A 21,845-nucleotide genomic window follows, 5' to 3' on the forward strand; every position below is an offset into this window, starting at 1 on the left:
TAACAAAAAAGTTTAATATGCTTATTAAAATTAATGAATTTTATAATAATAAATAAATTTAATTTGAGATCACATATATCCTTCGTCCATCAAAAGTGTGTCACTTTTAGTCGATATTACCTACTACAGAACCAAATAGTCCATAAATGGCCCAATATTATGTAATGGTTATATGTGACCCGGCCCAAAATTGAAATCCTAATCCAATTAACAGAGGATTGAAATTAGGGTCTTTGCCAAAACCCTAAACCCCAACCAGCATCAATTGAACGCAATCGCCTCAAGACAGCTCGTGATTGTCTCTGATAATCAGCTCAATGGCGGGACTGGAGGAGTGCGAGGCGAATTTGGTGGTTTATCTTCACCCCTCCAAGGCAAATTGCCCCAGTGATGCCATTCTCAGTGAGCTTAGCTCCCTGCTCTTCACGTAAGTTCCAGAATTTCGTTTGTGCTGTTAGATTGATGATTTGCTCTGGAAATTGCAATCCCCCTGTTTGGGTCATTTTTTAAGGGTTTTGTTTGTCTGAAAGTTTAATTTTTTTTTTATCTTTTGTGTAGGTATAATGAGACGTTTGGTGGAGTGGTATTGGCATATGATCCGAGTATACGTTCTAATTTGGCAAAGATTGTGCCCGGAACTTTTCCATGTTTTGGCGTGCAATTGAAGGCTAAGCTGTTGCTTTTCAATCCGAAGCCCGACATGGTTTTAGGTAATTGACCGGCTTGTTGTGTATTGAAGCTAGAAGAAACTAGAAGTTTAAGTGATGAATTTAAGTTATTTGAGACTTTTTGTTGCTCTATTTCAGAGGGGGAGGTTGTTAAGCTTACTCCCAATTCGATACATGCTGTGGTTCTTGGTTTCTCGTCTGCTGTAATAGCTGATGACGACATTCGTGATGAGTTCAAGCATAAAGTTGTAAGTGCTATGGTCTTGAAAAAATGGCACATTAGTACTACTGTGTTTGAAGATACTTACTCAGGCTTGATATACAATCATAATGCAGAAAGGCGGAGAGGAAGTTTACGTTAGTCGAACACACAGGAAACATAAGATAAAAGTTGGAGCAATTCTACGTTTTACTGTGAAGAGGTGATTTGCAGACCTTTATATCTCAAATTTGGATCATGCTACCTTCCCCAACGTTTGAGCGCTTAGAATAACTGTACAATTAGAACTTATTAGATCGTGTGTGCTGATATAGATTTGTCATCAAGAGATTGTTGCTTACTTCATTCTTTTAGTATATTTGGTATACATTATGTTTCTCATAGATTATTGTAGTGTTGTATGAGGGGTTCTTTCGACTTTGTTAAATCAATTTGTCTGCATTTTTGTGCAGCTTTGATGAAGAGATACTTCACATATCAGGATCTCTGCTTGCTCCCCATACAGGAGGTGCTCGATGGTTGGATAAAAACACGGACGAATGGTCCCGAGTTGACAGGTTCATTCAAACATCTCAATGAAAGAAAGATTATCTAGAGTACTTTGAGCATTTGTTTACATTCTTGAAATGATGCTTGCAGCACTGCTACAAAGAGGGACACAGATAAATTATTGATCAACGTGGATACATCTATGAAAAATGGTGAGCAGATTGAGAAGCCAAAGAAAAGGAGAAGAGAACAAAGTTAAAATTTAATTAAAAACTGTCATGCATGATTCAGAGACTAATATATGTAAGTAGATTTTCTTTTGAAAACTTGTGAAGTCCAATGTCCTGTGCAGCTCCATGTGTTGTGATCAATGTATTTCAATTTTCTCCTTTCTTCTCTTTATTCTGCTTGATCTTGCCAATGCTGGATTTAACTCATAAACATCATTAATCAATATACCTTCGCCACCATTGTATTCTTCCATTCTTCACATGCTCAATGTTTAGCTTTTGTTATACATCATCATCCATCAATAAACACCATTCAAAATATGAAGCTCAAAATTTTGTGAATGAATGGTAGTACAATCAAGAAATATGCTGCATAATTTCTCTAATGCAATCTCTCATAGTCTTAATTTCTTTTAGTGTCAAAATGGCCAAATTGGAAATTTAGCATGCTCTATAAACCAATTATGTTATGCTACATGATATGTATGCATATTCAATCTTTCATCATTAGGTGTTGTACTATAGTACAAATTTGAATTATATTGCTAAGAGAGGATTAGATGCAGAAAATCTTGTTATTTATTCAATTACAGCAATGAGCTATGATTTGGTTATGATTGGAATGTCATGTTTATTTGAGCATAAACTTGTACTGAGAAGTTGTGACAGCTTAACCACAAATCTGAGTAGGATCTTGATTCTTGATCAACTTATGTATGAATTCCTCATCATTTTAAACCTCCATATTCCTTTTAGATCCCTCCTATAATAGTCAAATAAAAATGTAGCAGTACATAAATTGTACATTCATAATTGGACAATTTTGGTATTTTACATAAAAAATGGGCTCATGAATATTAATTAATTTCAAATAAATCAATATATTACATATAATCCTTCTAAATAATGAAAAGATGAAATTTTGAAATTAACTCTTTTGTTGGATAGTGCATAATTATATCCTAATCAAGCTCAAAACCATGTGTGTATTTTCATAATTCTTTCATACTATCATCTATGAAATGATGTAATTAATAATAAAATTGATATATATAAATTAAATCCAGTTCAATTAAAATTTTAGTGGTACATAGTACATTTATCTTTATTCTCTGATGATCCCCAATAAATATCTTCTATGAAACGAGTGTTCAAATTGAGAAAGAGAGAGAGAGAGTTAGGTGAATGGGTTGTGTGCATCTTCCTCCCATGTGAAGGTTGGAACATAATACTAATATTTGACAACTGTGCTCATATATTTATTATTTAATACAATGCATATAATATTTTTATTATTTGAATACTGTATAAATTGGTGTGCATTAGTTTGGGCGGAATATTTGTTTGGTTTACCCTAACAAATTATAGCTTTCACCTACTTGTAATAATATCATCTCTCAAATGGGATTTTCAAAGGATCTTCCTCGATTTGATTGAGTCATCAATCATAAGTTCATAACACAGTATGTAGTTCATCTTTGGTGTGTTATACTCTCATTAAATGCTATCATACAATAATACTATATTAATTAGGTTGCTAATTTTACTATTTTTTTCCTAATTATTGCGTAGAAAATAAAATATTAGAAAGCACTATTGGTTTTGCAGTGAAGCAAGGGTCAAATAAAAGCTTGAAAATGCTCCAACCATTTCAATTATATAGTCACAAATTCTCTTCACACAAAGGTTATGAATATTGTTATTGAAAATCTAGTTGTTTGAACAATATTCCCATTATAAATCCCTTCCAACTAGTCTATAATGGATCCAAGAAATAGTCAACAAATGTTTATTGAACATTCAATGATGGTATTTATGCCAACTAAGTCCAAAGTATATATAGAAAATTGTGGTATTTCTATGATTGAGGCAGTATAGAGTACTATAAAAAACAAATATTTGGGTGATAAAATTAATACAATATTAAACTATGTTACTAAGTTTAATTTAGGGCAAATAGCTTAGAAACTACAAATTTGATTAAAATTCTGGTGTCTCACAACTTCAAAATTTGCTAGAAAATTTGATTGAGGCAGTATAAAGTTGTATGTATAAAGTTGTATTTGTTCCCAATTATTCCATGTTGAACTCTTTTTGTAGCCTACGTGTAATATATTGTTCATTTTTTTTAATTAAATGATGTTGTTTTCTTTATGAATAAACATTGTTTAATTCATTTGTGGTGATGTCTACATGTGATTTTTTGGTTGTTATTGAGATACATATTCACCAAGATAAATAAAAGGTACAATTGAGAGTAAATACATACTTTATGTATTTTTTGGTTCTTTTTTTGAAGTTATGGAACAAGTCATAATTTGACTAAACTTCATGATTTTTCGACTTATATCTTTACAAAAAAAAGTTTATGTAATAAAGTAGCTTCTTGATACCGAGCATTATATTAATGATCCAAACGAAGTTTTAAACACATTAACACAGGTTCATATGCATTGGCAACATCATTATCGTCCGAGGCTAAGAGTCTCATATTCGAGTTATTTGCTCATTCACAAAAAACAAAATGATAGTAATAAATATCTCAATTAGTTCACACATATATAGTTAGAGCAACCATTGATCAGTAGAAAATTAAGAAACATATAAAAACAGAAGTGTTAGGAATTAAGATTAGGAATCTTAATTTGGTAAATAATGAATCGGAAAAGCTGGAACAAGTTGGAAGCTTTCAGTTTGATCGATCGTGCGTTTCACTTTTTCATAAATTTCATAATAATTTAAGACACATCTTACGTAGGTTGTACATACCTTATTACATAACAAATTTTGATTTAAATACTTTTGGTTTAGGTTTTTATAATGTTTGTATTTAATTATAGTACGTACCTCCTTCTGTACTGTCTTCTACTACTTTTTTTGCATGATATAACTACCATTTATTTTCAACAAATTCTATGGACAAATGAGCTGTCTAACTTTTGGTTTTTATATGGAGTAGTAATTTTTTGGTGCTTTTCTGTTACTCCTTTTATTTGTTTCACATTTTGAAATTTCTTTTTATAGTAGATTAATATAATTGGAGAGAGTCAATCTCATATTAAAAATTTTAAGTTTAATTAGAAAAGTTATGAAGAAATAAATTTGAAGACCCGATCTTAGATTCTTAACAAAAGGCGCTACTTAATCAAGTGTGATTTAGAATGGATAATATATTAATTTCGTAAAGTTATGTCTGTCACTTTATCCACTAATCAATAATTAATTTCAATATTCCCCTAAGTGCATCCACAATGGCACGCCCGATGCGTGCCATCGTCCGCGGGAGCCACCGTCCGCCCCATTGTGGGTGCCCGCCATCGTCCGCATCCTACGCCCATGCCCGATGCATCGTCCGCGCCATTGTGGGCTCGGCGGACGATGGGCGCGGACGATAGGTCATCGTCGGCGCCATTGGGCGCCCCATTGCGGGATCGACCGACAATGCCACTCGTTTTTTATTTTTTTTCTATTTAAACCTCGTTTCTCAATCACTTGTTCGTATTGTAATGTATTAATTTTTATATATGAAATGAAGTTTTTCCCAATTTTTTGTTATTTAAATATTCAAATAAAATAAAATGCACAGTGCGCCCCATTGCAGGTGGGAGGGTAGGAGGATAAAAACTGCTGACGTGGCGCGCCTTACGACGCCCCATTGTGGATGCTCTTAGAATCTTAATTAGGCTAATCATCCCGTGGTTAAGAGACACGTTGTCACGACCGCACTTGCTAGGGGTGTTACAAACGAGGCGATCGTGACTAAGGACAAACATTAAGAATAGCACTTAAGGATTTCAGTTCATAAGAAAGATTCAATTAGCTTAAAAGAATAATATTTTAGTTCAAAAATATATATATAGCAGCGGAAATAAGGTTTCAAAGAGAGTCAAGGATGACGTCTATGTATGAAGACACAACGCATCCATATTCCCTATGCCGACTCAACATCCACCGCAACATCCCGCTCAACCTGCACATAGGGAAAACACATGCAGGGCTGAGTACTTGTTGTACTCAATGGGCTCATGCCGAAAACATTTTCATAAAAACAGTTATGTCATCCATACCAGTGATCTCGAGTTTTATGTGTAGTTAAGAAATATCACGAGAACACAAAAACATTTCAAAGTCTGGCCAGACAATCAATCTCCCCACTTTCTCATCAATCATTCAATCACATTCTCTTTCCATAGTGCGACGAAAGTGTGGCCACACTATTCGCCCACGAGACCGGCCGACTAGCAAGGACGGCTCACGATCCCACTTGTGTACACAGCCTGATAGGGTTTGCGGCCCTACTCAGACCCGAATTCGTTTCATTCATTCATTACAGCCATATAGCCTAACGGAGCAAGCTCAGACGAACTAGGCATCAGGCAACAATCTCATAAACAAAACATCACTTTAAACCACCCCTTTTTCTCCATAATCATACTTTTGAAAGCGTAAAAGAGTTTAGTAAAAGAAAGCTCACCTCGTTTGCTTAAACCATTCAATATCCATTTAAGGCAACCCTCGTTCCTCGAGCTCACGTATACTCAATCACCCTTCTTGAATCAAGAAAAACGAACGGTAGAAACAAACGTTGACACGATTCGTCCCTCTCCCTTCACCGCTGCCGCCGCTGCCACGAATCCGCCGTCGCGGATCCGCCGCCATCGGCTCCTCCTCTCTCTTCTCTCTCTCGGATTCTCGATTGCGAAAGAAATGAAATGAAATGAAAGGAGGTTGTATTTATAGAAAATTTTTTCATAAAAGACAAAAATTCACGTCTTTTCGTTTCGATGTGACGCGTAATTAATGCGGCGTTGAAAAACGTGCCTGATGCGACGTGATTCTTATCCACTTGGAAAACGTGCCTGATGTGACGCGGTTCTTATCCAACTTTTTGTCTCGATTTGTTGTCGAAAGTGTATTTGATACGTGGTTTATTCTTTCGTGTAGGTAACGATTTAGCGGGTCGTTACATTCTACCCATCTTAACAGAAATTTCGTCCCGAAATTTGATCGTCTCACATAAACAACTCGGGGTACTTTTCTTTAATTCCATCTTCTAACTCCCACGTGGCTTCCTTGGAACCATGGTGTTTCCAACACTTTCACGAATGCTATCGACTTGTTTCGCAACTCTTGTATCTTCCGATCTAGGATTGTCTCTAGCCTTTCCTCGTAGCTCATGTCGGGTTTAGGATCATTTCCTCTTGACGAATCACATGCTTGGGGTCAAACACGTACTTGCGCAACTACGACACATGGAACACGTTGTGTACATTCCCAAAACTAGGAGGTAACGCCAAACGATACGCTACAGGGCCTACTTCATCGAATATCTCGTACGATCCTACAAAGCGCGGTTTCAACTTGCCCTTCATTCCAAACCTCACAACTTCTTTCGTCGGGGATACTTTCAAGAACACTTTGTCACCAACGTCGAATTTGATTTCCGTTCGACGCACGTCAGCATACGACTTCTGCCTATCTTGAGCTTCCTTGATCCTTGCGCGGATTTGATGCACAATTTCGGTCATTTCCTTTATAGCGTCGGGTCTTAACATCTTCCTCTCGCCAACTTCATCCCAAGATAGTGGGGATTGACACTTCCTGCCATATAAAGCTTCATACGGAGCCATATCGATCGTCGCTTGGTAGCTGTTGTTGTAGGCAAAATCAATCAACGGTAGAAAGTTTCCCAACTTTCCCCTCGATCTAAGACAACGGCTCGAAGCATATCCTCAAGCGTTTGAATCGTCCTCTCTAACTGTCCGTCCGATTGCGGGTGATAAGCAGTGCTGAATTTCAGTTGTATGCCCAATTCCTGTTGCAAACTCATCCAAAACTTTGATGTGAACTTCGTATCACGGTCGGACACAATGGTCTTTGGCACCCCATGCAAACGCACAATTTCATTCACGTAGAGCTTTGCTAACTTGTCCGCGCCATAAGTAGTTCGAATTGGTAAAAAGTGCGCGCTTTTAGTTAGTCGATCGATGATCACCCAAATCGCAGTGTTGCCCTTTTGTGACGTTGGCAAACCCGTCACGAAGTCCATGGCTAGATGCTCCCACTTCCATTCGGGAATTTCAAGCGGTTGCAAATTCCCATATGGCCGTTGGTGTAAGACCTTCACTTGTTGACATGCTAGACATCATTCCACATACGATGCTACGTCCCCTTTCATTCCATTCCACCAAAAACGCTGTTTCAAATCTTGATACATCTTCGTGCTTCCGGGGTGAGCAGTGTAAGGTGTGTCATGTGCTTAACTAAAAATCTCATTTTTCAGTGCCTCGTCGTTCGGCACACATAATCATCCATCGAACGTCAAAGCATTGTCCGCCTCTTCACGAAAATGGTCATGTTTCTCGGTTCTCACCTTCACGCGTGTCTCTTCCAATTTCTCATCACGTCGCTGAGCTTCTATGATCTTGGTTCTTAAGTCTGGCTCGATCACTAGCGTCGTTATTCTTCCTCCTACTGTCTCGGTCACTTTTATTATTTCCAATCTCATTCTGTCGAATTCGCAAATCAACGCTTCCTCTTGCGTTAGGAAATAAGCTAATTGCAGTTGGTTCTTCCTACTCAAAACATCGGCTACTACGTTCGCCTTGCCCGGATGATAGTGAATACCACCGTCATAGTCTTTCACGACTTCTAACCAACGTCGTTGTCGCATGTTTAGCTCCTCCTGCTCGAAGTACTTGAGACTCTTATGATCCGTATAAATCTCACATCACACTCCATAGAGATGGTGTCTCCAAATTTTCAGTGCGTGCACTACTGCTGCTAGTTCCAAATCATGGGTCGGAAAATTCAGCTCATTCGGTCTCAACCGTCGGGAAGCATATGCTATCGCCTTCCCATCTTGCATTAACACGCATCCAAGTCCTACTTTTGATGCATCAGTATAGCCGGCGATGTCCTTGTCGGCTGCCGGCACCGCTAGAACAGGTGTTGTGGTCAACTTTTCTTTCAAGAGTTGGAAACTCGCCTCGCATTCCGACGTCCAAACCACTTTGATTCCTTTCTTCAACAATTGTGTCATTGGTCTCGCGATTTTAGAGAATCCCTCGATGAAGCGTCGGTAGTATCCCGCCAATCCCAAGAAACTACGGATTTCACTCGGCGTTTTCGGCGATTTCTAATTTTGTACAGCCTCAACCTTTGCGGGGTCTACTTGAATCCCATTTGCCGTCACGATATGACCAAGAAAGTTCACTCGAGTTAACCAAAATTCACACTTACTAAACTTGGCATAAAGCTTCTCCCTTCATAACGTTTCCAACACAGTTTGCAGATGCCCTCCATGTTCATCCTCGTTCTTCGAGTATACTAAAACATCGTCGATGAAGACTAACATGAATTTGTCGAGATACTCGTGGAAAACTTGGTTCATCATGTCCATGAAGACGGCCGGGGCGTTGGTCAGCCCAAATGGCATCACGACGAAATCAGAATGGCCATAACGAGTGCGAAAAGTAGTCCTAGGTACATCATCTCGTAGGACCTTTAGTTGATGATATCCCGACCTCAAGTCCATTTTTGAAAATACTCCAGCTCCTCGAAGTTGGTCAAATAAGTCATCGATTCTTGGCAGTGGGTACTTATTCTTCAAGGTCAACTTGTTGAGCTCACGGTAGTCGATGCACATCCTCATCGTTCCATCCTTCTTCTTCACGAATGACACAGGCGCTCCTCACGGTGACACACTAGGTCAAATGAATCCCAAATCTAGTAATTCTTGCAACTGAATCTTCAACTCTGCCAACTCTTTAGGGGCCATTCGGTATGGCGCCTTCGATACTGGCGCAGATCCTGGTTCCAAATCAATAGTGAACTCCAATTGTCTGTCGGTTGGCGGTCCAGGCAAAGCTTCTGGAAAACACATCAAGAAAATCTCGTACTACTGACACTTCTTCCACTCTCAATTCCTTCCTTTCCTCTCCGTTCAAGTACACAAGATACGCCGGACGCCCTTTCCTTATCATCATGGTTGCTCGCAATGCGGAGATTATAGAGGTTTGTCGATTTAAAGAAATCCCATACAAAAAAGTCGGCTCGTCGCCAGGGGTTTGAAAAGAAATTTGCCTCTAGCTGGTGTATCACTTTTACGCATGTCTGAGTATAGAAACTTATTCCCCCGTGTACATTCGAAAAGCTCAACCCCACCCTTTTCTCCAAGTCTAGTATCAAGAACTCGAAAATTGATCAAGCAGTCTTACTTGGATATGAACTGAATTCAAAATTGTAGCAACACTGCTGAAGGTGTCTTAATCAGAAAGGTTGCAGAATTAATCAAGAAAACAAGAACAACACTTCTAGTTCGACTCTTTTAGATCTCATCACCAACTTGTAGAAATTGGTTTGAAAAAAATAAGGCAGGGTCTAAGTTTCATTGATCTTGATCATGTTCATTCTGGAAATTAAGATTTCAAATAAACTCATAAAGGTTGAGACTTTACTTCTGACGAGAGCTCGAAAGAATATGAGATAGGCCTTGAAAACATGATGAAACTGAATCAGGTCTCAAATTCCATAGTAGGCTGCCAAATAAGATATTTCAATTGTCAAATCAAATTTGCAAAATTTTGGCATCAATGAATGATGGTTCCAACATGTCATGACATGAGATGATCAATCGTGGGAGGATTTAGAAGCATAGACAAATGTCATGAGGTAGCACTGATCATGATTCGACGACATCATGTTACTGAATAATGATTTCACATCAATGGATTCACAGGGTTGCAACCAACGTGAAGTGAACTTTTTAGAAAGATCGGCTAGATCAACCACGTTAAGGAAAAAGAGACACAATAGCCTTAACTTGGTGTTGCAGAAAGAAAATCATGGAGCATGAAACAATATATGTAGTGAAACTGAGCTAAAAATTCCACTTCTGCAAGGAAGAACTTGTCGCATGCATAGTTACGAAATAAAAAGGTGTACAAAAGTTTCAAGAAGAATATTCCCTCATTTGAAGAAACATGTTTGGGAATGGGATCGTACTGAAGGTCATAACTACAAACAACTTTAGAAATGAAGTTCAAAGGCGGAAGTTCATAAAGTCAAAATATTGTTCTTACAAAAGATGAATCAAAGAAGACTACTAATCAACATGTCCAAAAATGACGAAGGCAACCACAAATTTTCAAGAACTGAAAGTGAGTCATGACTCGATATAGGAAAAGAAATAACGTGCAATAATTGCGAATTGTGAGTCAACCAAGGTCGTAATTAGACAAAGGCTCACCGTTAATTGAAAGATTCCAAAAAGAATTTCTTATAATCCAAGTAAGTACTGTTGATTAAAATCATTCATTCTAGCTACGAGGGTCACGCTCTCACGTTCATCTTTCTGAGGCCGAACATGGTAACATCGTTCTACGAAACTGTTGATTCCAAGTTAAGATTCATCGTGTCGTTACAACTAATAACAGTATTCAAAAGCCATATCTTCATATATTCCTTGCACGTGATAATTGTCATTTTCTTAAAGCGTTGTAGTTATACTCGCGCTCTCAACATGATATAACGGTCGTTTTCGCCGCATCGCCACTTTTGACCGAAGATCGGATTTATCTACTAGATCGCAGGTATGATCTCTACATCCGTTGTAGGATTACATCATTTCGCGTCTCTTCTTGCCTCGAACATTTCTCGTTTGGAACATCTCTTCAATTTGCACTTCTTCTTTTCTTAAACTCTTTATCATATGCTACATCTTTTCGCATTCTCCTTGTTCTCGTCATTCAGGAAAAAAAAATTTGAATTTGTAATCATTCGATAAAGTTCGAGTTCACACCACATATTTCCATTTGTCCTATCACTCGGAAAAGTGATCTTGCAGTTGTCAACAACTAACTTCGATATCATTCAATCTAACATACTTCTTAGGCACTCTATGTTCGCATACAAGGTTCATAGCGTCATATTTCACTCCCACCAACAATTTCATAATATACCTCATACTTCAACGTCAAGAGACCATTAATTAATACGCGTTTCACACATTAAGCTTGCTCCATTAGTTCGCGTCATTCCAAGAAATAGAAAAAGTTTCATGGTACACCGGTCTCCATCCTCTATCTCGATACTCTAGTCTCATATCTCGATAATTTGGAAATTTCGCCCTACTTTTCATTCTCGTTCGTTTTCATTGCTCGGGAAAGCAATAGGTGAGTTTTCAAATTAGAAATACGGTCCGCGTGGTCAACTAGGTCTACATCTTCGGCACTCTAAGTTCACAACACATTTCATCATCTCGTAGATAGCAAAATATCACAACAAGTACTATAACACACGACATTTTCACATCTCAAAGCAAAACACTTTCACACTTCTCATTATCATTCAAAACTTTTGAAATAAATTTTTCTTCAGACTCTTACACTTTCCTCAAAATTTTCACATCTCACTTTCAGCTTTAGAGTAAAAGTTTTGACTCAAAACTCAAAACATACTTGAACATCCATTTTCATCACTTGTATAAAACACTCCATAGAATAACGCTTCATACTTCGCACCTCATAACATATATAACATCACACTTCCATGGCTAAATTTTCCAATCGAAAAGGATTTTTATTTTTTATTTTTTATTTTTTTTTTCAACAACCTTCCACAACATAAACATTTCTCCTCAATCAAACTCCACTAGAACAACGAGTCATTAATATTACGAAACATCATAACACATTTGTATTCCAAACAAAACACTCATACACTTCACATATATGTTTGAAACAACATTCTTAAATTACTCATTTATTTTCTAAAATTTTTTTTTTAACATTCTCAAAACAACTCATCAACTTTCGTCCTTCATGTAAAACACTCCATATAATCACATCATAAGAATATCATGATCAACATACCACACGTGCTTAGATCATCTTGTCAATCATGCGCATACTTCACATAATCATACTATCACAACATCGTGTTCACATATATAACACATGCTTAAATTATCATGTCAATCGTACTCATATTCCACATAATCATATCATCACAATTCAGCTTCACGTATAACATTCATTCACATGCGTACACTTGCCAAAACATCCTCATCATATCATCATCAATTTCATACATCGATCTCACATTCTTTCAACAACTTAAAACATACCTCACTTTCTTTGGTTGAGCGTGATGCTTTGGATGTTGAGCCTTCGTGACACTTCCAGTTTAAGGTTTACCATTCTAGACTTAAGGTGAAAGAAGACTCTCGGACCAGAGCGAAAGAACGAAGCTCTGATACCACTCTGTCACGACCGCACTTGCTAGGGGTGTTACAAACGAGGCGATCGTGACTAAGGACAAACATTAAGAATAGCACTTAAGGATTTCAGTTCATAAGAAAGATTCAATTAGCTTAAAAGAATAATATTTTAGTTCAAAAATATATATATAGCAGCGGAAATAAGGTTTCAAAGAGAGTCAAGGATGACGTCTATGTATGAAGACACAACGCATCCATATTCCCTATGCCGACTCAACATCCACCGCAACATCCCGCTCAACCTGCACATAGGGAAAACACATGCAGGGCTGAGTACTTGTTGTACTCAATGGGCTCATGCCGAAAACATTTTCATAAAAACAGTTATGTCATCCATACCAGTGATCTCGAGTTTTATGTGTAGTTAAGAAATATCACGAGAACACAAAAACATTTCAAAGTCTGGCCAGACAATCAATCTCCCCACTTTCTCATCAATCATTCAATCACATTCTCTTTCCATAGTGCGACGAAAGTGTGGCCACACTATTCGCCCACGAGACCGGCCGACTAGCAAGGACGGCTCACGATCCCACTTGTGTACACAGCCTGATAGGGTTTGCGGCCCTACTCAGACCCGAATTCGTTTCATTCATTCATTACAGCCATATAGCCTAACGGAGCAAGCTCAGACGAACTAGGCATCAGGCAACAATCTCATAAACAAAACATCACTTTAAACCACCCTTATTTCTCCATAATCATACTTTTGAAAGCGTAAAAGAGTTTAGTAAAAGAAAGCTCACCTCGTTTGCTTAAACCATTCAATATCCATTTAAGGCAACCCTCGTTCCTCGAGCTCACGTATACTCAATCACCCTTCTTGAATCAAGAAAAACGAACGGTAGAAACAAACGTTGACACGATTCGTCCCTCTCCCTTCACCGCTGCCGCCGCTGCCACGAATCCGCCGTCGCGGATCCGCCGCCATCGGCTCCTCCTCTCTCTTCTCTCTCTTCTCTCTCTCGGATTCTCGATTGCGAAAGAAATGAAATGAAATGAAAGGAGGTTGTATTTATAGAAAATTTTTTCATAAAAGACAAAAATTCACGTCTTTTCGTTTCGATGTGACGCGTAATTAATGCGGCGTTGAAAAACGTGCCTGATGCGACGTGATTCTTATCCACTTGGAAAACGTGCCTGATGTGACGCGGTTCTTATCCAACTTTTCGTCTCGATTTGTTGTCGAAAGTGTATTTGATACGTGGTTTATTCTTTCGTGTAGGTAACGATTTAGCGGGTCGTTACACACGTCTTCTCCCCACAAACAAAAATTAAAATTTAAACACTACCAAACAAAACTTATTTGCTGGCTTTATTTCTTTAATCATCATAATTTTCTTCATTTCAAATCATTAGAATGTAGAACTCATATATAAAAAAGTAGAAACTGTAGATATATTATAACATTAATAATAATTATGCATATTCGTGCAGTACGGATAATTCACATTATAATTATGTACTAATTGAGTCGAGATAAATCATCAAGATTTAATCTTGTTTTTTATGGCAGATGAATAAAAAATTTAATCTTGTTGAGTCTCGTTACAACAAAAAAATCATTAAAGACATTTTTTTAATACAATTAAAAATGCTAATTTGTGTTTCTAAATATGACAACGACGTTTTAAAAAACATCCTTATTGTTGATGTTCCAACTAATATTAGAGGATGCAAATGGAAGTGTCATAAAAAAGCAAAAGATTAAGTTAATTTATCCTTAATTTAGGAACGCATTTTTTTGTGTCCTAAATTATTGTTATTTTTTTAAAATTTTCCAGCATAAGTAATTGTGTCTCAATTTTGGTGTTTATAGATTATGGTTCAAACATAAACTCAAAAAATTGAAAAACAAATTTTTTTCTTCAAATTAGTCTGTCAGTCTATTTAATTGTGTGTGCTCCTATTGATTCCAATTAAAATCTGAATATATTAAAAACAAAAAAATCAAACACAAATCAGAGAATATTGATTACTCGAACACAATTATATTGTTTCGTAAAAATTAAACAGGAAAACAGAATCTGTCGTGATTATTACAACTTAGTTTATGAAGGAAAAACCAAATCAATTTCTAATGTGGAAAAATGGATGTAGATAAATTACTAATAATAACTAATACGTCTACTCCTCGTATCAGTAATTAGGTATGTATATAACCTAATTTCTAAATGGACTATAGTATGAATTTTAAATTGTCAATAATATATTCACAATGTTCTCTAAGCAGCAACTTAAATGTTTAAAAGATACCTAGTTCTCAGTAATTAGGTATGTATATAACCTAATTTCTAAATGGACTATAGTATGAATTTTAAATTGTCAATAATATATTCACAATGTTCTCTAAGCAGCAACTTAAATGTTTAAAAGATACTTAGTTCACATATTTTATTACTATAAAAGTTTTAGATACATTCTTTTAATCGTAATCTAAGTAATATGCACGCATTTATAGTGCGCATAAATACATAAAAATATTAAAATTGAATACATATTCCCCCAATAAGACTTCCTATAGATGACTAAAAGTCTAAAATAGATTGAAAGCAACGCTGATAAAAATGTTAAAAGCAAGGAGGATGAGACTTTATTATATTTATAATTAAGTGTGCTGGACTTTTGTCGTGACGTCCTCTCTTCAAAAAGACATTTTTAATAATTTAATTAAAAGTTGGCTTCAAAATAAAAATGGATACTATAAAGCAAAGAGGAGGTGCTGCGGGGCCGTGACAGTTCGCAATTCAACTAGGAAACTCAGTTTTATTTATTTTAGTTCAATCTTTATGTTTATATAAAAAATAATTATACATGAGCATGCACCATAAAATTTTTTGACGTTTAGTCAGCATCAACACCTTTTTTCTTTTCTATATTATTTATATAATAATACATCAAAAATTATTACGTATTAAAATTATAAAATTCATAAACTACATAAAAATTATAGCATGATTTACTCTTGTTTATATTTACTTCAAAGAAATCAATTAAAGAATGAATTAAACTTTAATTTTTTTATGTAATTTTCATTTAACTACTCCAGTAAGAACAAAATTCAAACTCTCACATAATTAGTTAACAATGTGTTAATTAATTAATGACGAGATTATTAGTCAAATAATAGCTTCCAACAAAATAATGTCTTCAAATATTCCAACTTGATTTGTGTATCTAAGTAAACAAGAAAAAATTAACCAAACGCAATATAAGTGGACACAAGAATAATGTGATAAATTCCTAATTAATTCGATCCATTATTTATCCTTCTTTTTTCAAATCGATAAGCACTTGATTGTGTTGGGGAAAAAACAGATTCTACATTTGTTTGTATCCAAATATTTGCCTTAAACATTGAACATTGTTTATAAATGATTTGATCCTTAAATCTTGACATGTGGGACATTTAAATGAATTCATATTTATAAAATTTAAGGGGGATGTATTTCCCCACTATTTCTTAATCTTTGCTACAAAATCTATTTTCACAAAAAATAGCACATTTTATTACTCCCATAGAAAAAATTTAAATATTATGTTTGTCGAGTGCTCTTACATCATGATCACACAAAAGGTGCCACGTGTCAGGACATAACGAGCGTTGTATATCAAGAAATTAACCATAAAATCAGTTTTGATTAAGTTACAAATCAAGGATTAAGAAAGAGTCAATTCTTGGCTGCTAGTTATAATAAAAGTTAGATTGGGCAGTCTTGCACATGGTTTGATGGCAAGATATGGAGGACAAAATATTGTTATAAATATATAACAATTTTAAAAGTTGGATATATGAGTATATAATTTAACCACCCAATCATCTTTAATTGGTTAATTAAGTGAAGAAAGCATCTTTTTTCAAAGGAGTCTAAGTCCAACACTTTAGCCTTGCATCAAATTAGATAATTAAAACCTCTCCATTTCATCCAATTGAATTTGATGGTATATTTTCTTTCCACCAATTAAAACACTCATTTTATCCGAATAAGTGTCTTTGTTTATGTTTTATCAGTATGTATATTTATTATATAGAAAATACATTCAAAAGTAGTAGAATACAAAGATGAAGACCAAATAGTCAGAGATTGAAGAGAAATGGCTATAAAAAGAATGGTTTGAGAAGATAAGAAGAAAACGCTAAATTAACTTACAATGACGTCTGTCTTCTTTATTAGTAACAATAATAACAATTTTCTACTATAAGTATTACAAATCATCTTGCCCTGGTCAATTATGAGCAGCACCTTATATCGTGGATCACATAACCATTAATTGTTCATTTCCCTTATATAAATATTAATTATGTAGCTGTTATTTATACCATATCATAGCAATAATAATAATAATAATATATTAAGTACATCATATATATATATATATATATATATATAATTAATTGCTTACCTTGCTAGAGCCACGTTTAGAAATTAAAATGCAAAATACTATTATTAGTAACTATGAGTATATAAAGTTGACTCCAAGAAAAGGATTACAATTGACATTGATTATTAGCTTGGAACTCGGAAACTAGGGAAAATCCATAAGACTATTTATACATATGCCTTATTTATTTATTTTACCAGTATTCAGTTGAGGTTTTAATGATAAATATTTCGGTTACATACTCCAACTGACATCAACAAACACTTAGTAGAATAAATATGCATCAATTTAATATTTAATTTATATTGATATTTATTTAGAATTCATTTTCTTATACATGTTGGTAGACCGATAAACTAGTTAGGCCATCCACAACGCTGTTCCTATACCGTTCCTAAACCGTTCCTTAAACTACTATTTGCGGGCCCCACTGTACTTTTTTACTCCATTCCTTAACTAAGGAACGGAACCTGCAACCCTCCGTTCCTTAACCGTTCCTTAACCGTTCCTTAAATTACTATTCATTCAATATTATTATTTTTTATTTCCAACTCAATTCAATTAAAAAAACACACTTTAATAAAAAACAAACACACTTTATTAAAAAACACACAACATTAAAAAAAATTACAACTTAAACTTAAAAAAAATAAAAAACACACAATTAAAATCCTAAAAAAAATAAAAAACACACAATAAAAAACACACAATTAAACGTGGGAAAATAAAAAAACTACTCCGCCGGAGAATCATCCTCTGGAGGCGGTCGAGGTTTAGGGGGAGTCGGAAGGCCAAGTTGTGCTGCCATAGCAATAATTCCGTTCCACCAGGCCGTGAATTGGGCGTACGAGAAGCGGGAAGTGTCCGCCATTGTGGCGGTTATGTACGCCACCATAAGTGTGTCCGAGCCTCCCCGCGAGCCCGATCCCGAGGCCGACTGGCTTGATTCGCCTCGGCCCTTCCTCGCTCTAGCCGCCTTCGCCGCCTTCGTCCCTTGCGGCTGACGGCGCCCAAACACCTGCGGTTCACCCTCGCTGGCCTCACCGGTGTCACCAGACGAGTAGTTGTCGGTCGCCGTGTGCTTTGAGGTTGAGCCCGAGCTCGAGCGGACACCGTCGGCCCACCTTTCCTCGTCCTTGACGAGCTGCCAAATATCAACAAATTTGAACTATAGACCGGTGTCCTGGTGGAAGGCGCGCAAAGCCGTCCTCAGAATGTCGGCGCCTGAAGCTCCGCTTTGGTATTGCTCCGCTTCGGCCGAGTAGATGCCGTAGAATTTTTTGACCTGTACGTCGACTCGGCGAAAGTGAGCACGGAGCATTGTATATTTGCGCTTCCGGGCCCCTTTCGGCTTAGTCTGGTGGTAGACATCACGGACCTTTTCCCAGAAGCACGATATAAAAAAACGGTAATATTACCGTTAATTTTTTTTATTAAATCGATTTTTTTTAAAAAAATTAATTATTGCGTCAGCACGTGACGCCGCCCACTCGCATGCCGGCGAGTGGGCGTCACGCACGACGCGGGGAGAGCCACATCACCGAAGCGCGTGGCGGCACGGACCGTGCCGCGGGTCGTGCTGTCGGCACCCGGCACGTCTTGGGAATGGCTCCTCGACGACACCATGCACCACAACGCGTTCCGCTGCGAAGTCGTTCCGGCTGAACGGCCCGCGGAACGCCGGCAGCCCGCGTTGCGGGTGCTCTTATATACTCTTTCTGTTCCATAGTAGTGGAAACGTTTCTTTTCGGCACGAGATTTAAGAAAAATGGTGTTAAGTGAGTTAAGTAAAAGAATAATAAAGAAATGGTAAAAGGTAAAGAGATGAAGAGAGAATAAAGTAAGAGAATAAATGTGTTGACTTTTATTAAAAAAGGAAATGACATCGCTATTATGTAACGTATCAAAATGACAAAATGATTCTATTATTATGGAACGGATGGAGTACTATAAAAAGCCGTGTTTACCGAGCATCAAATTATTCAAAAACTGTTCGCAAATTACAAAAATTTTCAAAGAGTTCGTCTATTCTTTTATTTGCTCGGAAAGTGCTCAGTAGTAGTATGTTTTATTGCTCGGAAAATGCCGAGTATTCTTTGTGATGATGCCTTGTTCTTGGTAAAGTCCATTCTTAGTGTGCTTTGCAATAATTTTGACCATATTTATACTATATCGAGTAGTCATTAATTGTTTCATACTAGTACATTTAATTTACTTGATATCTCCTATATATATGTAGTCATTTCTATGGAACCCTTGTATCTACTCCATAAACCTTTTAGTTTTTAAATTATTGATTTAAAGGAGTAAAACCTATTGATTTTTTTTATTTCTAATTTTGATCATAATATATTTACTATGGGTATATATTGTTTAGTTTTAGAAATAAGAAATCAAAAATCCCCAGAGACAATTAATTTAATGCATTAAAGAAATAAACAAATCTCATTATCGTAATTACCACGAAAACAAAGGGCACATTCCCACCCCAACTCTATAAATACCCCAACTCCTCCAAACATCAAAAAGCCTCACTTTCCATTTTCAAACAACACAAAAAACACAAAAAAAATAAAATAAAATGTCTGGCTGTAACAAAATCCGTCACATTGTAAGATTGCGGCAGATGCTACGGCGGTGGCGCAAGAAAGCAGCAGTGGCCGCCCGCCCTTCCCCCTCCGACGTCCCGTCCGGCCACGTGGCAGTCACCGTGGGTCCCAGCCGCAAGCGGTTCGTTGTCCGGACCGCTTACCTGAACCATCCGGTTTTCAAGAAGCTACTGGTTCAGGCCGAGGAAGAATACGGGTTCGCTAACTCCGGCCCGCTGGCCATCCCATGCGAAGAGTCCCTTTTTGAGGAGATTCTCCGCTACTTGGCCCGGACCAGCTCGGCCCGGTTCATGAGCTTCGAGGATTTCCAGCGCTACTGCCATGTGGGACTGCAGACCAACCTCAAAATCCTGGCCGAATCACGCCCTCTTTTGCGACATGGCTATTTGGTAAACTTGTCGCAAAATTAAAGGACAGTGGCGAGTCGCATATAGATATCGTATTTGGTGGAATTCATAGAATTATACTATTGTTTCTTTTTTCTTACGTCGGAGAATGTGAAATGGAGACGGCAGAGACAGTGGCGAGTCGCCACTGAGTCGTCCCGGGTCGGGATCTCAGCAAGATGTATATATATATACACACACACAACAATGCAATGCGGCTTGGGCGTACACATGTAGAGTGGACAATGGACTTAATTAAGCCCTACCGACTTTATTTTTTATATATAGTCTTCGAATTTCTTCAAATTTTTTACTCCTAAATTGTTGTACAAAAGCTCTTGCGTCTTATTGCTAATTTAAATTGATTAAAACCTTATCAGTTCTATTTTTCTTCATGTGTTCGCCCAAATCTACTACAGAACTGAATTTGGCGAATTATATATATGATCGTAGTTTATAAAATAAAATATAGTACCATGGTTGATTGTTCCATAATTTGTTTGAATTATTTATGGAGTTATCTAGTATTATTTGAGGGCGATTATTGATTGGTAGAACGTGGTAACGGTTGTGGGAGTTGCAACGACAACAAACCCATGTGTCAGCTCACACAAAAGGTTGTGGAAGACTATATCTTAATATACTACATATAGCAAAAATAGAGTGACTTTAGATGCATAAAATTAGTTGATAAATTATGGTTGTGCTTCAACAAACTGTCAATTTTTATAACCTGAAGCTGAAACCATAACAGAGCTAGTTGGGCTAGCCGGCCCACTCAGCTAAAGGCTTGGCTAGAGCTAGTAATTAATCAAAACATCTCGAATAAAAAATATATTCATGTTTATAAATTGGTAATAAAATAATTCAATAAAAAGAGTTCATTCATGATTTAATTGACAGCTTGATAATTGGATTTTCTAAAGAATGATTATGTACTATAACTACAAGCATTGCCTTTTTCGCTGTCTACAAGCTCCTACCACTAAAATAAATCAAACACAACATGTAGCCAGCTTTATAATTTAAGTTGATATGTTTGATTAATCATATACTAATTCATAGGAATAATTTCGATGTTTGCTTCTAATCAAAAGAACACACACACACACAATCTCCATATATTTAGAGTAACATAATATTAGTACCATTTCAAGATAGCTAGGCTGGAGTGATTGTTTTGAATTCTTTTCAACCAAAGGAAACTCCACCAATGAATCGAAATGCAAAGTCCCTTCTGTCAAGTAGTTCCCCAACTGTCGGGATTTCACGACGCTCTTTCATCTGTTGTTTCAGTAGGGATATCGACAGGGAGGAGGGAGTTATTTCGATCAGACCTTGATCCATTTCAAGAGCCTTAATTATACCCAAAACAAGTAATACTATATAAGTTGGAATAAGTCCCCTTTCCTTATAAAGTTTTTACTGCACTCAAGATGATATCATTGTTTTTAAATCTCTAAATTTTCTATAATAAGCTACAATGAAAGCTGTAATGAGCTCCGTCTTATTTTATAAATGTGTTTAAGGTACAACTATTGCCATTGATTACATTTAATAAATGTGTTCAAGGTCCACT

At 36.6% G+C, this 21,845-nt stretch overlaps 2 protein-coding genes across 2 annotated transcripts; both read left to right on the top strand.

Annotated features, from left to right (window-relative positions):
• The first annotated feature begins 230 nt into the window (after positions 1-230).
• LOC121803021 lies at positions 231-1,860 on the top strand. The gene is made up of 6 exons (XM_042202725.1): positions 231-427; positions 559-710; positions 807-916; positions 1,005-1,090; positions 1,341-1,445; positions 1,528-1,860. Exons 1-6 carry the CDS (start codon positions 318-320, stop codon positions 1,634-1,636), a joined length of 672 nt encoding a protein of 223 aa, XP_042058659.1. The 5' UTR covers positions 231-317; the 3' UTR covers positions 1,637-1,860.
• A 17,972-nt stretch (positions 1,861-19,832) lies between these two features.
• On the top strand, positions 19,833-20,428 carry LOC121803452 (auxin-induced protein 6B-like). Its single transcript, XM_042203115.1, has one exon. It carries the CDS (start codon positions 19,853-19,855, stop codon positions 20,288-20,290), a length of 438 nt encoding a protein of 145 aa, XP_042059049.1. The 5' UTR covers positions 19,833-19,852; the 3' UTR covers positions 20,291-20,428.
• The last annotated feature ends 1,417 nt before the right edge of the window (positions 20,429-21,845 follow it).

This window comes from Salvia splendens, chromosome 5 (genome assembly GCF_004379255.2).
Source record: "Salvia splendens isolate huo1 chromosome 5, SspV2, whole genome shotgun sequence".
In the NCBI taxonomy this organism is placed as follows: domain Eukaryota; kingdom Viridiplantae; phylum Streptophyta; class Magnoliopsida; order Lamiales; family Lamiaceae; genus Salvia; species Salvia splendens.